General features: G+C 37.2%; 1 protein-coding gene across 2 annotated transcripts in view; it reads right to left on the bottom strand.

The window, feature by feature from the left end:
• BTBD7 (BTB domain containing 7) overlaps window positions 1-20198 on the bottom strand; it is a 77846-nt gene that overhangs the window by 37615 nt on the left and 20033 nt on the right. For both annotated transcript variants that reach the window (XM_029237012.1, XM_029237013.1), the window contains exons 2-3: window positions 10168-10355; window positions 8518-9597 (exon numbers count right to left, since the gene is read on the bottom strand). In XM_029237012.1, coding sequence (XP_029092845.1) covers window positions 8518-9597; window positions 10168-10249 — 1162 coding nt within the window. In that variant the 5' untranslated portion in view covers window positions 10250-10355. The remainder of the gene's footprint in view (window positions 1-8517; window positions 9598-10167; window positions 10356-20198) is intronic.

Raw genomic sequence — 20198 nt, forward strand, 5'->3', positions numbered from 1 at the left:
TTATACATCATTTGGACCACATCTAAATTTACTTTTATAAATAATACTTCATATTTATCTCGATTGAGGCTCCCTGCTTTCATTTTATTTGCAACTTCTAGGGTTAAACATTTATTATACCCCTCCCCCTTTTTAAAAGAAAAAGTTACTCAGTTTTCATAGGTTCTAAACATAATTCAAAATATATAACTGAGAGTCTACCAGGGGCAAAGCCCTGTGCTAGGTTTTTTGGGTGATTCAAAGATGACTCAGATTTTGATCTTATCTTTAGAGAATATAGTTGATACTAGTTGGTAGAGGAAATGAAACAGTTACATAGGTTAATTTCAAAATAAGTCAGAAGATGTAAAAACCTAAAAGAATAATCAAAGTGTTTTAGAAGTTTGCAAGAAGCAGAAAATACTTTTAATTTGTAATGCCTAAGACCAAACAAGGGAAGTAGCATGTGAGTTTGGTCTTAAAGACAAGGGTGGGATTTGAACATTTAGAGAACAAAGTCAAAGATATTACAAAACCAAAGAAAAGTGTGAGTAGAGGGTCAGAGGTGAAGAGTTTATAGTTTATATGAAAAACGGTTTAAGTTCTAAAATAAAATGTGCAATTAAATATTTTAAATATTACATGTTACAATTTTGAGTAAGTTTTGTAAGCTAAATTTTATTGTGATTAGAGATGTGTAACTTGAGTCTTTTGAACTGCCATTCCTGAAACTGAGATTAACTCTTCATCTATGTCACGTATTTAACTGAAACCTCTATTTACTACTCTGATCTGTTGATAATGGTCTTTAACTTAGTTCCATTGTTCTCTAGGAAGTATATCCAGACTAATCTGCTGAAGAGGAAATAACTACAGACAGAAGCAAAATGAACTGTCAGCTCAACCAAACCGAGACAGAAGGAAGAGTGTCAACATGGGGACAATGGAGGGGATGGGAGGAGGGAGGAATGGATTAGAGTGGGGACAGTTAGTCTTTGCTATTTTGCATTCGTTTCAAGTCACACACTCTTGGAATCTGGCCAAGTTGCTAAGAGAAAAAATTAGGTCATTGCTTTCAGTTGTTTCTCTGTTAGATTTTTAATCCAATAAAATATAATCACATGTATTATGCCTAAAAATATGGACAATGAATTTCAGAGGCTATTTTGGAACTAAAGTTATAAATTTCATATTCCAAAGATTGAAAAATACAGTTTTGATCAATATGAAAAAATAAATCTGTTTAAATTATATTACTGTAAAATGTCCTGGACTGGAATATGCATGTAGATGTTGGTGTTAATTCTGCACTATTTTGTTCTGAGGTCAATGGTATTTATGACATGGAAACAGAAGTTCTTACTGTAGGCCTGTGGGTTGTTAAAGTTCATGAGAAAACCTGTAGTTCTCCTAAAGAGTGGATTTTTACTAAAAAAAAATTATGAATCAATAGTATATTCTCACTGTCCTCACATTTTCAGAGCTGCTTACACAGCGTATGCTAAGGTCATTGTGCAAAGTCAGTGATCAAACACTTGGTCCTTCTTTTGAGGCTCTTCCAACCTAGTCTTCTATTTTGGAATTTTATACACTAGTCTTTTTAATATAGGTACTGTTATGAACTAGGCTTCTAAGCTGCAACCACAGAAAACAACTCTAGTTGGCTTAAGCAGAAACGGAATTTATTTGAAAGGATACTGTCAGTACAGAGCTGCTGGGAAAGTTGGAGAGCAGACTCAGAAAACAAACAACAAAGGAAGGCTGCAAGTGAGTACTACACCACAGAAACAGTCCAGTGAGTACCTTGTGCAGCCTTGGGACCCTGGCCAAAACCACTCCCGGACGGTGAATGCCATCACTGGTACCACTGTCGCTGACTTCTCTCCTTTTCCACTAGGTGTTGGTGTTGCTGCTCCTACCCTGCTTCCAGAAAGAATTCTCTACAGTCCCCGATTCTCTGTGCCATCAGCTCTAGACTGAAAAAGCCTAGGTCATGTGCTGAAGCCCTAAACACAGAGAAGGCTGAGAAAGCAAGTATCCAACCTTTTAGGTTTTTACACTGGGAGGTGGGCTCTGCCTTCTGTGAAGACCTACACAGTGAGGAATTTCCCAACGTTAGGAAGGAGTTCCTTACTCTGGGCAGCTGAAAAAGTCAAATAACTGATATTGGAATACTTGCCTATTCAGGAAAGAATGGCCCCGCTCAGTACAAAGCCCTCTGTTCTCTGGCGAAGTGCTCTGAAGCAGTCTGAGTGGTGACGTACCCAGGTATTTAAATCTCCAGCTGGCCCACAATTCCCCCACATATGTGTTTAGCCCCATCCGCAAGCGCTTCAGTCCCACCAGGCTTACAGCTGAGGCTCCTCTGAGTTGATGCTTCAATCACTAGTCTGCTGATTTGTTCCTGCCACTAGGCCACAGTGGCCTCCCACCATCATCCTCAAAAAGTGGTTCTCATACTGCTCCCGTGCCTCACCATGCCCAACTTCCTGGGCTTGGGGTTGGAAGAGCTGGTATGAGTCACAACTTCATCACTTACAAGCTTAGGAGAAGGCTAGTTATTAATCTCTGAGCCCTACTATACTCATAGGTTGTCAAGATAACCAAATGAGAGGAAAGTAAAAGCCCTGTGTAGACCAAAATTATAAGCATGATCTCATTAGTTAACAGTCCTGATAGATACGATAAATCCCCCAGTTCTTCAGGATTGTGGCCAATCTAGATCTCTCTGGTTCTTCTGGGTACTGATGTCATATCTTTATTTTATTATAAAAAAATCAATTTTATAATCAAAGCAGTGTATGCTCATAATTTAGAAAGTCTTGTACTTAGCAGTAAAAAAGCTTACTCTAAAAATAAAACCTCCTGCCCTATCTCTCTTCCACACCAGTCCTGCTTCCCAGAGGCAACTACTCTCAGTTTTTTAGTACTTTAGTATCTTCTGGTATTTATCTTTATTATAATTTTTATAAAATTTTATGAAAAATTTTAGAAATTTTATTAAACCAACATTCAATGTTCAAATTATGATGACTATTTTTTTTTCTTGATGTGGACCATTTTTAAAGTCTTTATTGAATTTGTTACAATATTGCTTCTGTTTTATGTTTTGGTTTTTTGGCCACAAGGCATGTGGGATCTTAGCTCCCCCACCAGGGATTGAACCCAAACCCCCTGCAGTGGAAGCACTTAACCACTGGCCCACCAGGGAAGTCCCTATGATGACTATTTAAATACTACTTACTGCTGAGCCAGGCTGGATACTAGAATTACATTTTCCTCCATATGTAACTTTAAATTTTTCTGGCAAATATTAATTTCCTCTTTTCTCACTTGCTTCATTTTTTATAAATTAACAATAGCTAATTCTTCATAAATGTACCAAAAGATCTGTAACACCTTTTTCAATGTCACTTGTCACTTAATGTTCAAACATTCAGGTAATTGATTTCTTCCCAGATATTTACTTCTTGGAGCCTTTCCTCCTCCTCCTAGTCCAGTCTAGACTAGACGCCCACTACACCTAACATACAGCTCGTGCCTAGGATTTTCTTTTCTTCTTTCTGGTGTTAGACCCCATTTACTGGATCCCACACTTCCTTGTTCTTGGTTTACTTCATCATTTAGTGGAACACATCCTTGGTAACTTCCTGAGTAGGGGTAGACGGGAGGTAAGTTTTTCGAGGCAGGACTGAAAAATGCATTTATTTAGCCTGACACTTGATTGACAGTGTGGCTAAGCATAGAATTTTGTGCTTAAAACAATGTTCCATCAGCTCTTTAAAGGCAATATGTAATTCAGTTGTTGCTACTGAAGAGTTCAATACCATTCTGATTCCTATTTCTTGTATGGAAACTAATTCTTTCCTCTCTAAATCATTTCAGAATCTTCTCTTTTTCCCTGGTGTTTTCTAGTGAAAGGGGTGAAACTTTTAATATAGAAATCCCTTTCGCTTTGGCAATACTGATTGTATTACTCCTTAGATACTGTCTTCTCTTCCATTTTCTCTAGTATATATTTCTAAAGCCATTATTTAAGATGTTACACTTTCTGGATGAATACTCTGGTTTTCTTATTTGTCTCCACTGTTGTCCCTCTCTTTGTTATTTTACTTTCTAGATTTCTTAACTTTCCCTTTCAATCCTTCTATTACAGTTTTCATTTCCAGAAGCTCCTGTTTTTACTTTTATAGCATTCTATTTATGTCTCATTGTTCAATAAAATGCTCTTTTCTATAAGGATATCTTGATTCTACTGACGTTTTTCTTCTGCTCCCTTCATTGTCTGTTTCTTCTATGTTCTTATTTCTGTCTCAATTTGGAAGCTTTCCTCAAATGTCCAGGGTTTTTGTATTTAAGACTGAGGCAGTAAATACCTTCTTGGAAGCTCTTACAGAAGGAGGCTTGCTGACTGTAGTCTTCTCTGTAGAACCACTGGAAGGTATACTGGCTTTTTCACTGTGTAATTTCATCATGAAACCCTGAAACAGGTCTATATGCTCTTGGGCTGTTCACCGCTTCTGGAGCCAAATTTACTGTCTTGGACAGTAAATGTCCAAGATGTCCGGGCTTGGACCAGAGCAGGTGAAGGTCAGGGAATGACTTCACCATTTAGTTTGTAGGCTTTCACATAATTCTAGGTTTCAACCTTGAGCCTTACCCCCACCCTTCTTTATCGTTATCTCCAGATGTGGAATCTCTCTAGTTCACTTTGTTTGAAAATAAACCTCAGGTCTCTTGTGTTTAGAAGGGAATTGAGGGGGCAGAGGTCAGGATTTGCCACCTGGTTGCAACTGATATTAATGCAAGGACAGATGGACCACTGAAACAAAATGAAAAAAGTACTAACTCATGTATTCATGGGAGCTTAATAAAGGGTGGCACACAGTAAGTTGAGGCCTCATTACCTGTTAATTCACCTCCTTAACAGTGATTGCCTACTTATCTGAATAAAACACATTCTCAATGTAGGCCAGGAATCCTCCCTTTTATCTACTTGCCAAACCACTCCGGCTGTCTGCCTATATTGCCTCTTTTTATGATGTTATTTTATTTTTTTTTAATTTTTAAAATAATTTTTTTTATTTATTTAATTTTTGGCTGTGTTGGGTCTTCGTTGCTATGTGTGGGTTTTCTCCAGTTGTGGCGAGCGGGGGCTACTCTTCATTACAGTGCGCGGGCTTCTCATTGTGGTGGCACCTCTTGTTGCGGAGCATGGGCTCTAGGTGTGTGGGCTTCAGTAGTTGTGGCACGTGGCTCAGTAGTTGTGGCTCACGGACTCTAGAGCATAGGCTCAGTAGTTGTGGTGCATGGGCTTGGTTGCTCCGCGGCACGTGGGATCTTCCCGGACCGGGGCTCGAACCCATGACCCCTGCACTGGCAGGTGGATTCTTAACCACTGCGCCACCAGGGAAGCCCTATAATGTTCTTAAATCACCTCTCCACCTTGAAGGGCATATGTTGTCTCAAGGTCTTGCCTCCTTCGATAGAATTTGTCTCCTTTTGAAACTGGGCTTTAACTTTTAAAGTTAAATCTAATTTGGAATAAAAGGTAACAGTCATTAATTCATAAACATTTACTGAGTGCCTACTATGCCCCAGGCACTGGGGACACAAAGATGAAAACAATATGGTCCTATCCTCAAGTTGCCAGTCTAGTCTCACAGCCTTTCTTAACTGGGAGTCCTCGTCTGAATCATAGAACACAGAAAATTATTTCGGTGACTGTTTTCTTAATTCTCTCCAAAATGGTATGTAACTAGTATCATGCTGGATGCATGGAAGAGATGCTAATTCATTACACATAATAGATGCCTCAGAGGACTACAGGTTTAATCTGCTTGCAGAACTCTGGCTGAGAGCTGAGTGACAAACAGCCAGATACAATAGTTTGATAAGTGGTACGCACCAACTCACTAGTGATAAAATTATAAGAAAATCTTAAAAACAGTAATTACTTAAAAAAAATCTGTAAACTATTCTCAATATGTGGTTTAGTCAATATAATTATAAAATTATTTTTTAAAACTTAAAAAGTTAGTTTTAGAAAAGACTGTGGTAGTGAACAATGTATGTTGTGATGATTAGCATTTAGCAGCTAACATTTATTGAATGCTTACTATGTACTGGGCACTATTCAGATCACTTAACATATATTATTTCCTTTAATCCTCATAAATCTACCTTATAGCATTACAATTCTTATTTTACAAATGAGAAAACAGGGGCTTAGAGAGATGACTTATAAGGTCAAACGAGTTAAAACACGATAGTAAATGATTCAAATCCAGCCTGTCTGGTACCAGAGCCTGAGGTCTTAGGCTTTATGATATAAAATCCCTCTCCAAGTGACTAAATATTCTCCTTCCCATGGGAATAGGTAAAAATTACCTTGAAGTTATGGTCTGTTATAAACCCTAGTATGAACAGTATAATGGGTATGGAAGAAAGATAAGGCCTACATGGGGTGCGAAAAACAAAACACCAAATAACCCAAACTCTATATTTTGAATAATTAAAGGAAACAGAGAGTCATGTACACCCAAATTTTTTTTTTTTTTTTTTTCTCAGTACGCGGGCCTCTCACTGTTGTGGCCTCTCCCATTGCGGAGCACAGGCTCTGGACACGCAGGCTCAGCGGCCATGGCTCACGTGCCCAGCCGCTCCGCGGCATGTGGGATCTTCCCAGACCGGGGCATGAACCCGTGTCCCCTGCATCGGCAGGCGGACTCTCAACCACTGCGCCACCAGGGAAGCCCATGTACACCCAAATTTAAGGGAATATTTGTTTGCTTGTTTTAAGTAACCAAAATTAAGGTTCTGCAAGGAGTGTTGTTTTATAGCTTTAAATGTGCTCCAAAAAATACAATTTCTAGCTAAATTATATATATAAAAAATTTAACTCACTTAACATAAAAGAACTCTAGATCAAGTATTATCCAAGATCCCAGAACTGGCTCACCGTTTTACTTTCCATTAAAAACTTAACAGCAACAAAACAAAAAAACATTAAGGGGTGCTTTCCCATTTTTAAAAACAGTAAAGTATACACAGTACATTTTGGTTTCTTATTATTTAAACTTGTCAAAAAAATAAAGCCATTTTGAGAAAATAGAGATTATTATCTCTTTTTGGTAATGTTGCAACCTTTAAATTTTTCTGTAGAGGCATTTTCTGACAAATTTGGTTTTACAGAATGAAAGAATGGTAGGTCAAGCTGCTAGGTTATTTTTGTGACATATTTTCCTATATTCTGATGTCTAATAGTCTACTATTACTAATAATTTTTGTTTTAAACTAGTAAGAAAATATTTTGATGACATTTTGATTATGGTAATAAAACAAAATTAGTACTATTACTACACAGGTAATGGTAAAATAAGATTTTAAAAGATTCTTTACGTAATAGAAATCTTAACTTTTTCACTCATGTTTATAATGTCTTCTGATAATCTCTCTCATTCATTTTGTCACTGACATTGTTATTTAACTGGGGCTTTTATTTTTATTTCTCAAAGTCTTATTAATTTGTTGATTTAGCCATACATTTTTTTCAAGTTAGAAAAATGTGCTTAGCTTTCCTTATTTAATGTCTTTTACCCAAACCATTAACATTCTCTTCTAATTGGCAACTTCTAGTGTTCTTTTAGCAAACCCTAACCAGCTAAATTTCTCAAGTAGTTTCATGTCATATAGCTTGTTTTCTTTTAATATACAGCCATAGAAAGCTAAGAGTGCATTCTGTCAAGCCAGCAAATTCCCTTTGCTCTCCCATGGAAGATCTCTTTCCAGCTGTGAAATGTTAAGATTCTAACGTTTACCAACAGATATACAATTCTTTTAATGTAACTTTCATGTATTTATTTGCTTGTAACACACAAAATGTGCCATTCTAACTTAGTTTCAGTTTAAATTAAATGAAGGCACGAGTCTAAGCACTAACTCTGCCTTATGCCCTGTAAACTGTTGCTTGAGGTACAAGTTGAACTTGAAAAGATATAGAATATTTTAAAATTTAAGTCAGAAACCTTGCCCAATTCTTTGATTCAATTAATTCGTATCCAAATGGGACTATCTTCATTTCTGTAATGAACTTTCATTCTTATTCTAAATATTTAAGAATCAATAAGGCACTGGTGTAAATATGAGAATCTAAGTCACCCAAGGAGTCTTAGATCAAGAATAACCTTGAAATCTGGGAAACAGGGCTAGCTCAAAGCTCAAGAGCAGACAGGGTGTAGGTGGATGGTAGCTGGGTAATTATATATTCCCACACCTATCATCTTACATTAGGGAAGAAAGAGCCTCAAGTCTCATCTATTGCTTAGTCATTAGTTTTGAATGCTTGGTTTTAATACCAAATGAAGAGCCACATTAAAACTAACCCTCATTCTGTCTCAGATGTCGTAACTACAGATTTGAAAAACTGACCCTGTTACATCCCAGACACTGAAATCATGGAACATATTGGTTGTGTTTTCAATTTGGAAGACAAATATGTCATTTTAGAAATCAAGATTAAAAATCAGAATTTCATACCTTGTGCAAGCATGTTAAATTCCAAGAACAGTGCTATGTGGTAAAGTTCCATGGCTTCTTCTGCCCTAGTCATGTTTGGCTTCCCTGCGACGAGAGCCTGAACTTCACTGAGACTCCCCACAGAGGGGCTACAGTGCAAAACGGAGAGGTCCACCACGTCAGTATACATACAGTGTAATATAACTTTCGCATATTTTTTTGGTATAATGGACTCATCTAATATAATTCTTGTGGGAGTCCTTAAAGTTCGGTCTGTGATTTCTTCACCAGTCCGTATCCTCCTTTGTAATAAATTTCGAAAAAATGGGGACCGTGCTGAAATAATAGCCTTATGAGCTTTGAGCTCTTCATCTAAACAGTTCTGATTTCCACCAAAAGCTTCAACCAGTTCAGAGTCTGAAGAAAAACTAAGGACGACATCATAATAACACATGTAATCAAAGAGTCCACGCATATCTACATCAAGGGAATTTGGTGTTCCAAATTCTTCACTAAGCTGAACGAGGATATCAACATTTTGAAACCTTGAGTCCTCCATTCCAAACTCTCCTGTATAAAGGTAGTGTAACAACGCAGAAAACATGGGCATATCTATACCAGCTGTACTGATGTCCATTATGATCTCTGCCCCATACTCGGGTGAGGAAGAAAGTAGTGTTTTAAAAAACGGACATCTTGCCGCCAAAATGGCACGATGAACAGGAAAACAGGTTTCTTGAAATATTAAGTCTACATCAGTACAATACTTGTACTCATAAAGATCGGCCATATCTTTCTGCAATGTCCGGGCTTCTGGTCTAGCCAAACTGGCTTGTAGAGAAAGCTCCTTTAAGGCTGAAGTTCCCTCATATTCCTCCACTAATGCATTGACATCTCGAACATCCCACCCAGAGAGGAGTTCTCGCATCTGCTTGGCGTGATCAGCAGACCTGTTAGATTTTCGACGCTTGATAAACTTCTTCTTGAGGGTGGCAAGGCCAGAGGTTCTCTTTTTTTTGTCTTGTGGTTTCTCATGGCCATGGTCAAGGCTATATAATTTTGATTCACAACCGTAGCCTTGCTGAGAATAGGATGATGTCCCTAAGAAGGAAATTAAACAAATGAAAACTTGTCTCTTTTTTCGTGACAGTCATTTTCAGCATTCAATTTAATACGCATTTTGTGCTAAAAATATTTACAGACAGACATTTCTGAACCATTCAAATAAAACTGATTTCTGTTTTCATAAAGGAAGACTAAAGAGTTCAGATAACTCATTTTTATATTAAAGAAAGAATAGGGACAAACAAAGCACATTATTAATTGTAAAAAATGCTGCATTTGTATGGGCAAAACAAATGGACCAAGACATAAGAAACATATTTTGCTATTTCCACACCAATGGAGATTCCTAGTTTTCCTAGGGTAACTGGCAATTATGGTTAAGACAACCAAAGAAAAGCTCAACTGTGCTATAGCAGCTTGCTTAGGATAAAAACCATGTAAGCCAGATTTACATTTGATGGGAAAAAATCTGGATGCTACAGAATTATTACCTGTAATAACTTTTTCCATAGCTTAATCCTTTTTTTAATACAAAAAGACCACCGAAAACCCGATTCTATTTATACTCACAAAAGAAAATGAAGTTAGAAAAACTGAAACAGTTACCTATAAAAGTCTGTTGGGCTTGAGAATTTCCCCCTACCCTCGGGGAACATGAATGAGGATAGTTAGATGCATTAGCACCCATTTTCTTCAGTCACTCAGGCATTCCATCTGCTGGTTCTTCAGAGTATAATCCCAGAGGCCTTTACGAACTTTCAACCCTGGATCCAGTAGCCTCTTTTCATCCATTTCTTGATATGAAACAAAAATAATTTAATTCATTTTTTCAAATGTATCTCAAATTGTACAGTTAAAAAAAAAGCAAGCTACTGAAAACTGCTTTTATTTGCAAATAATGACATGCTGTAAAATTCACACGTAAAAATTTCAGAAAACGTAAACAGTTGAACTATGAATCAGTACTATCTGTAATCTTGAGCCATAAAAGGTACCAATTATATACTTTCTAAGAAAGTAAAAAGTAACATATCAGACTTATTTAAATATAGTTACAGAAAGAATATTTCAAATCACAGGGAAAAGTATTTAGACTAAAAAGAAACTTTTCAAAACAATTTTTTTCCTTAGAGGCAACCACCAGTCAATATAATCTAACATTCTAAGCCATTTACAAACACTTAAGAGGTGTCTGATACCAGTAGTGCAAATGCATGTATGTTGATGCAGACATACAGAGAACAGATAGTTGAATGGTTTGTTGTTTTTCTACCTTAGATAAAATTGTTTAAATTGATCCTTAATCTGTGTAACTAGGCATTTTACTGAAAGAGGGGGAAGGAAAGGTGGACAGTTCAAACTAAATTATCTTTAGGCTACTTGTCCTACAGCAATTTTGAGAGAAGTTATAAGTACAGTGAGGAGACACAAGGAAAAACAAAAACTTTTATCATTCCTCTCCATAAAGCCCTGAAATAAAAACACTACTTTCTTTTACCTGATATTATGACTTAACAGGGACAGGGCAGTACCAGTTTAAGAGATAATTTTAACAATTATAGATTAAATTCTACATCACGGAACCTTAACTCTCAGAGCTGCAAGCAGAAAATATAAGCACAAAGAGAAGAAATTCTCTGAGTGTTAACAGGAATGCTTCAAAATATTTATACCATCCAGATATATAAAATTTATTTGACCAAAAGCAATAATGGCTTAAGAGAAAACACAACTTAAAATCTATTATTGGAACTGTTAGGAAACCAACCAGTAGGCAGTCAATCTGGCCTCATAATTAAGGATAAAACGTTTTAACAAATAAGAGTTAAACACACACACATACATATCACAAAAAACCTGCTGGAAAACAGAACTATGTCAAGATTCTTGGAATTTATTTTCATCTCTGTTACACAGTGTAACCTTAGGAATTCAAGCTTAAGAAAATCACTCTACATTTGTCCTTTCCTTCAATCTTTTCCTACTATAAATATGTGGAAATTTGTTTATCTAAGCATAGAATTATCTACCTATAGTGTTCAAGAGAAAACTGGGAAACTTTCTACTAATTACATGTTATGCAAAGTAGCAGTAACTTCAATCAAATCGTATGCTCACATGAGCAAATTTAATTTCCTATTTGAAATTTACCTACCTACCCTAGGAGAACACAGCACATTACAGACTTTTTACTTCAGTGCACGTTACTGATGCACGGCAGCAAGAGATGTGACAGTACGTTCTGTTTTTTTTTTTAGATTTTTAAAAAATATTTATTTTATTTATTATTATTATTTTTGGCTGCGTTGGGTCTTCATTGCTGCACGCGGGCCTTCTCTAGTTGCAGTGAGCAGGGGCTACTCTTCACTGTGCTGCGCAGGCTTCTCATTGCGGTGCCTTCTCTTGTTGCAGAGCACGGGTTCTAGGTGCGTGGGCTTCAGTAGTTGTGGCACGAGGGCTCAGTAGTTGTGGCTCGGGGCTCTAGAGAGCAGGCTCAGTAGTTGTGGCACACAGGTTTAGTTGCTCCACAGCATGTGGGATCTTCCCGGACCAGGGCTTGAACCCGTGTCCCCTGCATTGGCAGGCGGATTCTTAACCACTGTGCCACCAGGGAAGCCCGACAGTACATTCTGTTAAGAACTACCCAGCAAGGAATCCAGAGGGTTTAATCAAGAAAATTACTTCTTCCAGAAAAGTCAGTTTTCTTAAAGGTTGATGCTCAGTGTACGTAAATTCACAGTTTTCTATTCTTAAATATTAAAAAGGTAGAAAAAGCAATTTTTTGGTAATTCGCTTCGAATGTTGTCAACTTTTATAAAATGGTAACTAAATGTGCCTGTGTTAATTTCAGTTCAAACTTTAAAAAACAGTAAGTCTAAGTAATAAATCTTAGGTTTCAAGTTGAGCTCCTTAAAAAGTTTCAAGGTTCTATCAAGGCATTTTTACTGGTTCTTTAAAAGAAAATAGGGTCTCTAAAAAACAATACAAATCAACTTATTTACAAACCAGAAACAGACGCACAGACACAGAAAACAAACTTATCGTTACCAAAGGGGAAAAGGGAAGGGGAGGGATAAGGGATTAACAGATACACAGCACTATATATAAAATAAACAACAAGGATTTACTATATATCACAGGGAACTATATTCAATATCTTGTAATAACCTATAATGGAAAAGAATCTGAAGATGTACACCTGAAACTAACACAATATTGTAAATCAACCATAGTTAAATATTAAAAAAAAAAAAAAAAAAGGAAAAGAAAATAGGATCCTGGAAAGCCAAGTCTGTGGCCTCATTTACAGGTCAAATCCTATTCTCAGTCACTAAAGATTTGTATTTAAAACATAAAAACAGCATAGGCAATCCTTTCTCAAAAAAAGTTTGAACTATATTAAGAAAAATCCAGAATAAAAACATGCAAAATAAAAGCCTTTACCAAAATGAGAAAAAAAAAGATTAAAAAGATGAGCTTTAAATCAGGAAGTAATGGTAGATGGTGGAAAGTGCTGATAAAGTGTTTCTAAAGTGTCACTCTACGAAGTGAGAGAGTGGCATGGACATATATACACTACCAAATGTAAAATAGATAGCTAGTGGGAAGCAGCTGCATAGCACAGGGAGATCAGCTCAGTGCTTTGTGACCACCTAGAGGGATGAGATGGGGAGGGCGGGAGGGAGACGCAAGAGGGAGGATATATGGGGATGTATGTTTATGTATAGCTGATTCACTTTGTTATAAAGCAGAAACTAACACACCATTATAAAGCAATTATACTACAATAAAGAAAGATGTTAAAAAAATAAATAATAAAGTGTCACTCTAATGGTAGTCCTCATCTCACTTCCTTCTTTAAGGAAGGAAGTTCCATTCTTCCAACTTCAATTCTTGAAGTTCCATGTTGCTTCATTTTTTGTTGTTGTTCTGTTTTGCTTTTTGATTTCTAATGACTGCAGAGTAAACCCACTAACATAGCACAAAGTATGCTGTCGAAACAAACCAAGGAAGAATGGAGGCTTGCTTCCAGATGAAGAAAAGTCAGAGCATCTATAGAAGTGGACAGAGTTAACTGCTCTCACTTTGTCACATAAATGCGTGCACACACATATACGAGAATTATCTTCATCTGAGAATTTTGTACAGTTTGCAGGGACACCAAACATTATTACACTGGTTTGAGATTTAAACCATGCCAAAAATGCCTTAAAAAATCTCAGTTTTATGATGAGCACAATTAGATATTCTAAAGCAACCACAGAAGGGTTAGAAGACATCACCAGACCCACTGAAGACACAAGAACACCTAGCAAGCACTAGAGAAGTCACAGCTGAGATATAGATGCTTGGCCATTTGCCACTATAATTAGCACCACCAGGACAGCTGGGGTCTCACTCTGGTGATGTGGCTTGAAATAAAAATGTCTTTGGGACTTAGGGACAGAGTCTCTTCCTGGTAGCTCCTAGTCAATGGAAATCCCCTTCAAGATTAACTGATTTGGGTGACATTAATATCTTCTACTAGAGCTCTAATACTAAAATAAACACAGGCCTTGGAAAGACTTGGTGGGAGAATCTTTTCTGGATCAGATAGAACCCTTAAGTCCACCCTGTGTCCCCAATTCCAAATCCTGGGGGCAACCCTGACTAAGTTACTAAAGCTGTATCTCTCAAAATTCTCAGAGAAAATTCTCTTTGGTTCTTAGGTAACCAAAACCTCATGCCAAGTGGAACACAGTATGATGTTATTTATTTCTCAATCGAATCCACTGCCTTTAAATGCTGGGAGTGAGAGTCAGTCACAGTCTTACCTCTCCAGGGATGTTTTCATTCCAGGCAAGCTTTGTCTGTATCCTACACAGAACAAGATGAAATCTAATCTTTGTATGATATGACAGGAAAGGAAAGGGAAAGAGAGGGCCTATGGGACTGGGAGAGGCCCAGAGGATGCAAATAGCCCTAGAGAACTCATAAACCCTTTTCCTAGAATCACCTTTCTGGGGGAGCTCCTTCTGTTAATAGTTGACATGACCAATCTCAATCAGAGGATCCAACTGGCTTAAAATAAGCTTCAGTGATTGTAGTAGACCCAACTAAGGGAGAAAAATCATGCTGAATGCAACAGAGAGAATTAACAACCCTATGAAAAAAATTTCAAAACCAAAAATCAACCTCTCTCTCCTCCCAAAATCCCTAGGCTAGCATTTCCAAACAGTTTTCGCAATGTTTGGAAAATGCAGTATTAAACAAAGCTTTACTTTACTTCAGAACTTTTTGGCATCTTTAAAGTGGTAAGGTGCATTGTGAACCTCCAAGAGGAAGTATTCAGCATAATCTAAAGGAGGCCCTTTGCCCCACAGAGCATTGAAAGAATGGACTTGCAGAACACTTGCAGAGTTTAGAAAACTCTGACCTTTGCATAAAAATACTTGTTACACTTTAGGCAGCAGAGAGAACAATGAGTGTCAGGTATCTGGGACAGAGTTCTTCCTCTTGTCACTAATTTACCACTTACACAGGATAAGCTACATTTAACTTCTATGAGTCTCAGTTTTTGTAAACCTAAACTGAAATGTATGGGTTGCAACATCTATAAATTACGTCAAAACAGGGTTCCTAAAATCCGCTGAAGCTGTAATACTTATTGATTTGGAAAATGAGGATGGGGAGGGGGGTTACTTCTATATTAAATGTTAGTGTACAGAGAAAAAAAATGGCAATTGGACTTTGGAATTTAAACATGCTTTCCACTTAGTCCGATTTTTACGGATAATTATAGAAGAACAGGAATGTGGGGCATATGTGAATATGAAAAACAATTATAATTAAAAAGAAATGCAAAACTATAGTAATATTTCACTTCTGTCAAATCTAAGGTGACCACATCATTCAAATCATATCATTCAAATCAGGATGCTTGAGAGTGAAAAGGGGTACAGCCGAGGCCTAATGAGGCAAAGTGAGATGAATGATTACTTCTATTGCCAAATCTCACATTTTCAGAGCAGCTAGAAATAAAGCTTAAAAAGAAAAAAAAAAAAAAAAACTAAGTTAAAAGAATATAACTTCGTATGCCCATTCTCATTACCCAAACATGTTTTACTTAACATAACAACTAACATTTATTGAGGGTTTACTATATGCCAGACTCTGTTCTTAGAGCCTTTATATGTATTAAACCCATTTAATTCGCCAAATACTGCTCCCCACTTTTTTAAACTGATGAGTCTGAGAGGTTAGTAACTTGCCTAAAGTCACAGATATTGTAACCTTCAGTTCTATCCTTGGACACCTAATAAGATCAACAAAACAAAAAGAGACTGTGAACAGTAAATCAGAAGCAGTCAGCAAGAGACCTCTGCCTTTTGAAGGCATCTTCAAATAGATGAGATCAGAGTGAGAGTTTAGAAAGCCACCAACTAGGCTCATATGTCTCTCTAGGGCCATCTAACACAGAGGCAGATGACCTCCACCCAGTACCACAAACCCTATTCATTCCAGTGACACAGAACAAGAATGTTTATGATAGCAGCAACTCATTGAGGTGAAATTACGTTCCATTAAACATACTTATTAAGGCAGAGAAGTCAGACTCATGGAGCTAAAAGGGACTTCAATTTTATTTTGGTCAACCTCATTTTTGAAAGTGAATTAATTATAAACCCACAGAGTGGGAGAAAATATTTGCAAATCATATATCTGATAAGGGATTGATATCCAGAATATAAATTTCCTACACCTCAACAACAACAAAAAAATCTGATTAGAAAATGGGAAAAGGACTTGAATAGACATTTTTCCAAAGAAGATATATGAATAGCCAAATAAGCACACGAAAAGACAACATCACTAATCGTTAGGGAAATGCAAATCAAAACCGCAATGAGATACCACCTCAAACCTATTAGGATGGCTATTATCAATGAAACAGAAAGTAACAAATGTTGGGCAAGGATGTGGAGAGCTGGAAACTTCATGCACTGTTGTGCACTGTGGAAATGGCTACTGTGGCAAACAGCACAGAAGTTCCTCAAAATATTAAAAATAGATTTACCATATGATCCAGCAATTTAACTTCCGGCTATATACCCAAAAGAACTAAAAGCAGGGTCTCAAAGACATATTTGTACACCCATGTTCATAGTAGCATTATTCACAGTAGCTAAAACGTGGCAGCAACCCAAGTGTCCATCAACTGATGAAAAGCAAAATGTGGTATGTACATACAATGGAATATTACTCAGGCTTAAAAAGGAAGGAAATTCTGATACATGCTACAACATGGATGAACTTTAAAGACATTATGCTGTGAAACGTCAGTTACAAAAAGACAAATACTGTATGATTCCACTTACATGAGGCAATTAGAGTAGTTAAAATCATAGAGACAGAAAACAGAATGGTAGTGCCCATGGGCTGGAGGTGGGAGCAAGGGAATGGGGAGTTAGTGTTTAATGGGTAGAGAGTCTCAGTTCTGAAAGATGAAGAGTTCTGGAGATGGGTGGCGGTGACAGATGCACAACAGTATGTAATACCATTGAATTGTACACTTACAAATGGTTAAGATGGTCAATTTTGTGTTATATTTTACCACAATTTAAAGTTTGAAAAAATTTACAAACATTGCCATCAAAAAACTATTGTCATCAGAAAATATACATTTGTGAAGCTTTATGGCTAAGGTTAAAAATTCACTTATCTAAGGAAATCTCTTCCAGGTAAAGTAAAATAGAATAGTTATTACTATGTTTCTCTTCAAGCATCACAGAGCTCATTTGAAAAAATATTTAGACAGGCAAAATCCTTCCATTTCAGGAATGTTTCATTTTATCACCCATTAATAATATATATATAAATATTTCAACATCAAATGAAATAAACAGTATTTTATAAAATTATAACATTTGCCAGAAATAATGTAGTACATTTTAATTTTTACATTTAGAAAAAATGTTATTTGCTCTTTCATATTTACATATTTCTGATTTTAAACTGTAGCATGAAAAATTTCAAAAATATACATAAGGGAATAGTATACGAGCCCTTAAGCCTCTATCACCCACCGTGATTCCAGAATTATCAAAGTTGTATGTATGTATGCATGTATGCATGTATCTATCTATCTATTTTGGCTGTGCCGGATCTTCGTTGCGGCACGCGGGATCTATCTCCCCGACCAGGGATGGAACGCGGGGGGTGCGGAGTCTTACCCACTGGACCACCAGGGAAGTCCCCAAAGTTCGAAAATCATTAACAGAATACACAAATCAATTTCCCTAACATTTTTTCCATCTTTATTTTTCTCTTTTCTTTCCAATGAGATATCTTAAACCAATCCATTTCCTCATATGCGTACTGGGTACTGGTTGAGATAGATCTTCATTTAACTTCTGAGTTGTCTCCTTTAAAAGCTCACACCTTGGGACCTGCTATTCCCTTCATCAGTAACACTTTTCCACAAAGTCTTCACACGGTTCACTCTCTCACTTTATTCAGGCCTTTGCTCAAATGCCATCTCTTCAAAGACGCCTTCCCTAATCATCCTCTAAAAACAACATCCTGTCCCATCCCATCATTCTCTATCCCCTTTCTTCACTTTATTTTTCTTTGTAGCACTTTTCAGCACTTGAAATTATTGAATATATACTTGTTTGCTTGTTAACTGTCTCATGCTACAATGTAAGCTCCACTTACACTGAGCCAGAACTTTATTTATTTGACACTAAATCCTCAGCACATAGAACAGTGCCTGGCATATACGAAGTATTGAGCTGAAAACAGCTGAATGAAATCAATTTTTAAAAAATAACCGTTTAATAAGGAAATACTTGTTTGTAAACAATCTTTGAGCTCTTCAGTCCAAAAATTGTTTCTTAGGATCCATATTCCACATATACAGCCTAAGCCTCTTACAAGAGTGTGATTTAATTAAAACTGCACTAATTCTTGGGAGTAAAAAAACATTTCTTAGGGAAAAAAAAAGTATAGATCACAGTGTGCATACAGCCTCAAATATGACTCTTTTGAGATATTTCAAAATATATAAACAGTACTGTTTAAAAAAAAAGCACCATGATCCATCCAAAAATTAAATTTAAAAATAAAAATTAAATGTAGAATTACCATATGATCCAGCAATTCCACCTCTGGCTATATAACACACCCCCCAACTAAGAAAACAGGGACTCAAACAGGGTGGTACAGCCAAAAGGTGGAAGCAAACTAAATGTCCATCGACAGACAAACGGATGAACAAAGTGTGGTATATATGTACAGTGGGATATCATTCAGCCTTAAAAATGAAGGAAATTCTAATACATGCTACAACATGGATAAACCTTGAGGATATTATGTTAAGTGAAATGAGCCAGGCACAGAAGGACTAATGTTATATGACGCTACTTATATGAGGCATCTACAGTAGTTAAAATCACAGGGACAGAAAGAATAATGGAGGTTGCCAGGGACTGGGCAGTTAGTGTTTGATGGTACAGAGTTTCCATTGGAGAAAATGAAAAGTTCTGGAGGTGGATGGTGGTGATGGTTGCACAACAATGTGAATGTACACTTAAAACTGGTTAAAATGTTAAATTTAATGTTATACGTATCTTTAATCATAATTTTTAAAAAGTAAATGGAAAAAAAGGCCCCACTAAAAAAGCAATGACATGTGCTCCCCTTTTTTACATTCTTTTAATGACTGTAGCAGGAGTATCTTCTAACAGGCATATATAGTTCACAAAATGCTTTTCTACACATTGAGTCATTTTATCCTCACATTAAGTCTTCAATGTAGATAGGACAGGCTTCATTCTCTAATCTCTGAATTAGGTAATTAAGGTAAAAAGATGAAGTGACTTATCCAAAGTAAAATATTAATATACAGTAAAATGGCAAAGACAAAACTAGATACCAGTCATTCTGATCCCTAATTCAGTGTTTTTCCCCCTGAAGAAGGAAGTACCTTAAAAGTCCTCAGTTCTGGGCTTCCCTGGTGGCGCAGTGGTTGAGAGTCCGCCTGCCGATGCAGGGGACATGGGTTCGTGTCCCGGTCCGGGCGGATCCCGCACGTCGCAGAGCGGCTGGGCCCGTGGGCCATGGCCGCTGAGCCTGAGCGTCCGGAGCCTGTGCTCCGCAGCGGGAGAGGCCACGGCAGTGAGAGGCCCGCGTACCGCAAAAAAACAAAAAACCAAAAAAAACAAAGGGCTTCCCTGGTGGCACAGTGGTTGAGAGTCCCCCTGCCGATGCAGAGGACATGGGTTCGCGCCCCGATCCGGGAAGATCCCACATACCGCGGAGTGGCTGGGCCCGTGAGTCATGGCCAATGAGCCTGCGCGTCCGGAGCCTGTGCTCCGCAACGGGAGAGACCACGACAGTGAGAGGCCCGCGCACCACAAAACAAACAAACAAAAAGTTCTCAGTTCTATACCAACCTTTCTGATGGGAACAGCCATGTCTTCCTTATGCGTCTATATGTCTAACTACACTGTTGTTTTTGTCACAAGTCTTTTTTTTAAATAAATAACTTTATTTTATTTATTTACTTTTGGCTGCGTTGGGTCCTCATTGTTGGTGAACAATAAAAAGTTTCTGGATTGTGGATTATACTCCATAAATATCAAATCCCTCAGCAT

This window comes from Monodon monoceros, unplaced genomic scaffold (genome assembly GCF_005190385.1).
Source record: "Monodon monoceros isolate NGI ecotype Baffin Bay Population unplaced genomic scaffold, NGI_Narwhal_1 Super_Scaffold_21, whole genome shotgun sequence".
NCBI lineage: Eukaryota > Metazoa > Chordata > Mammalia > Artiodactyla > Monodontidae > Monodon > Monodon monoceros.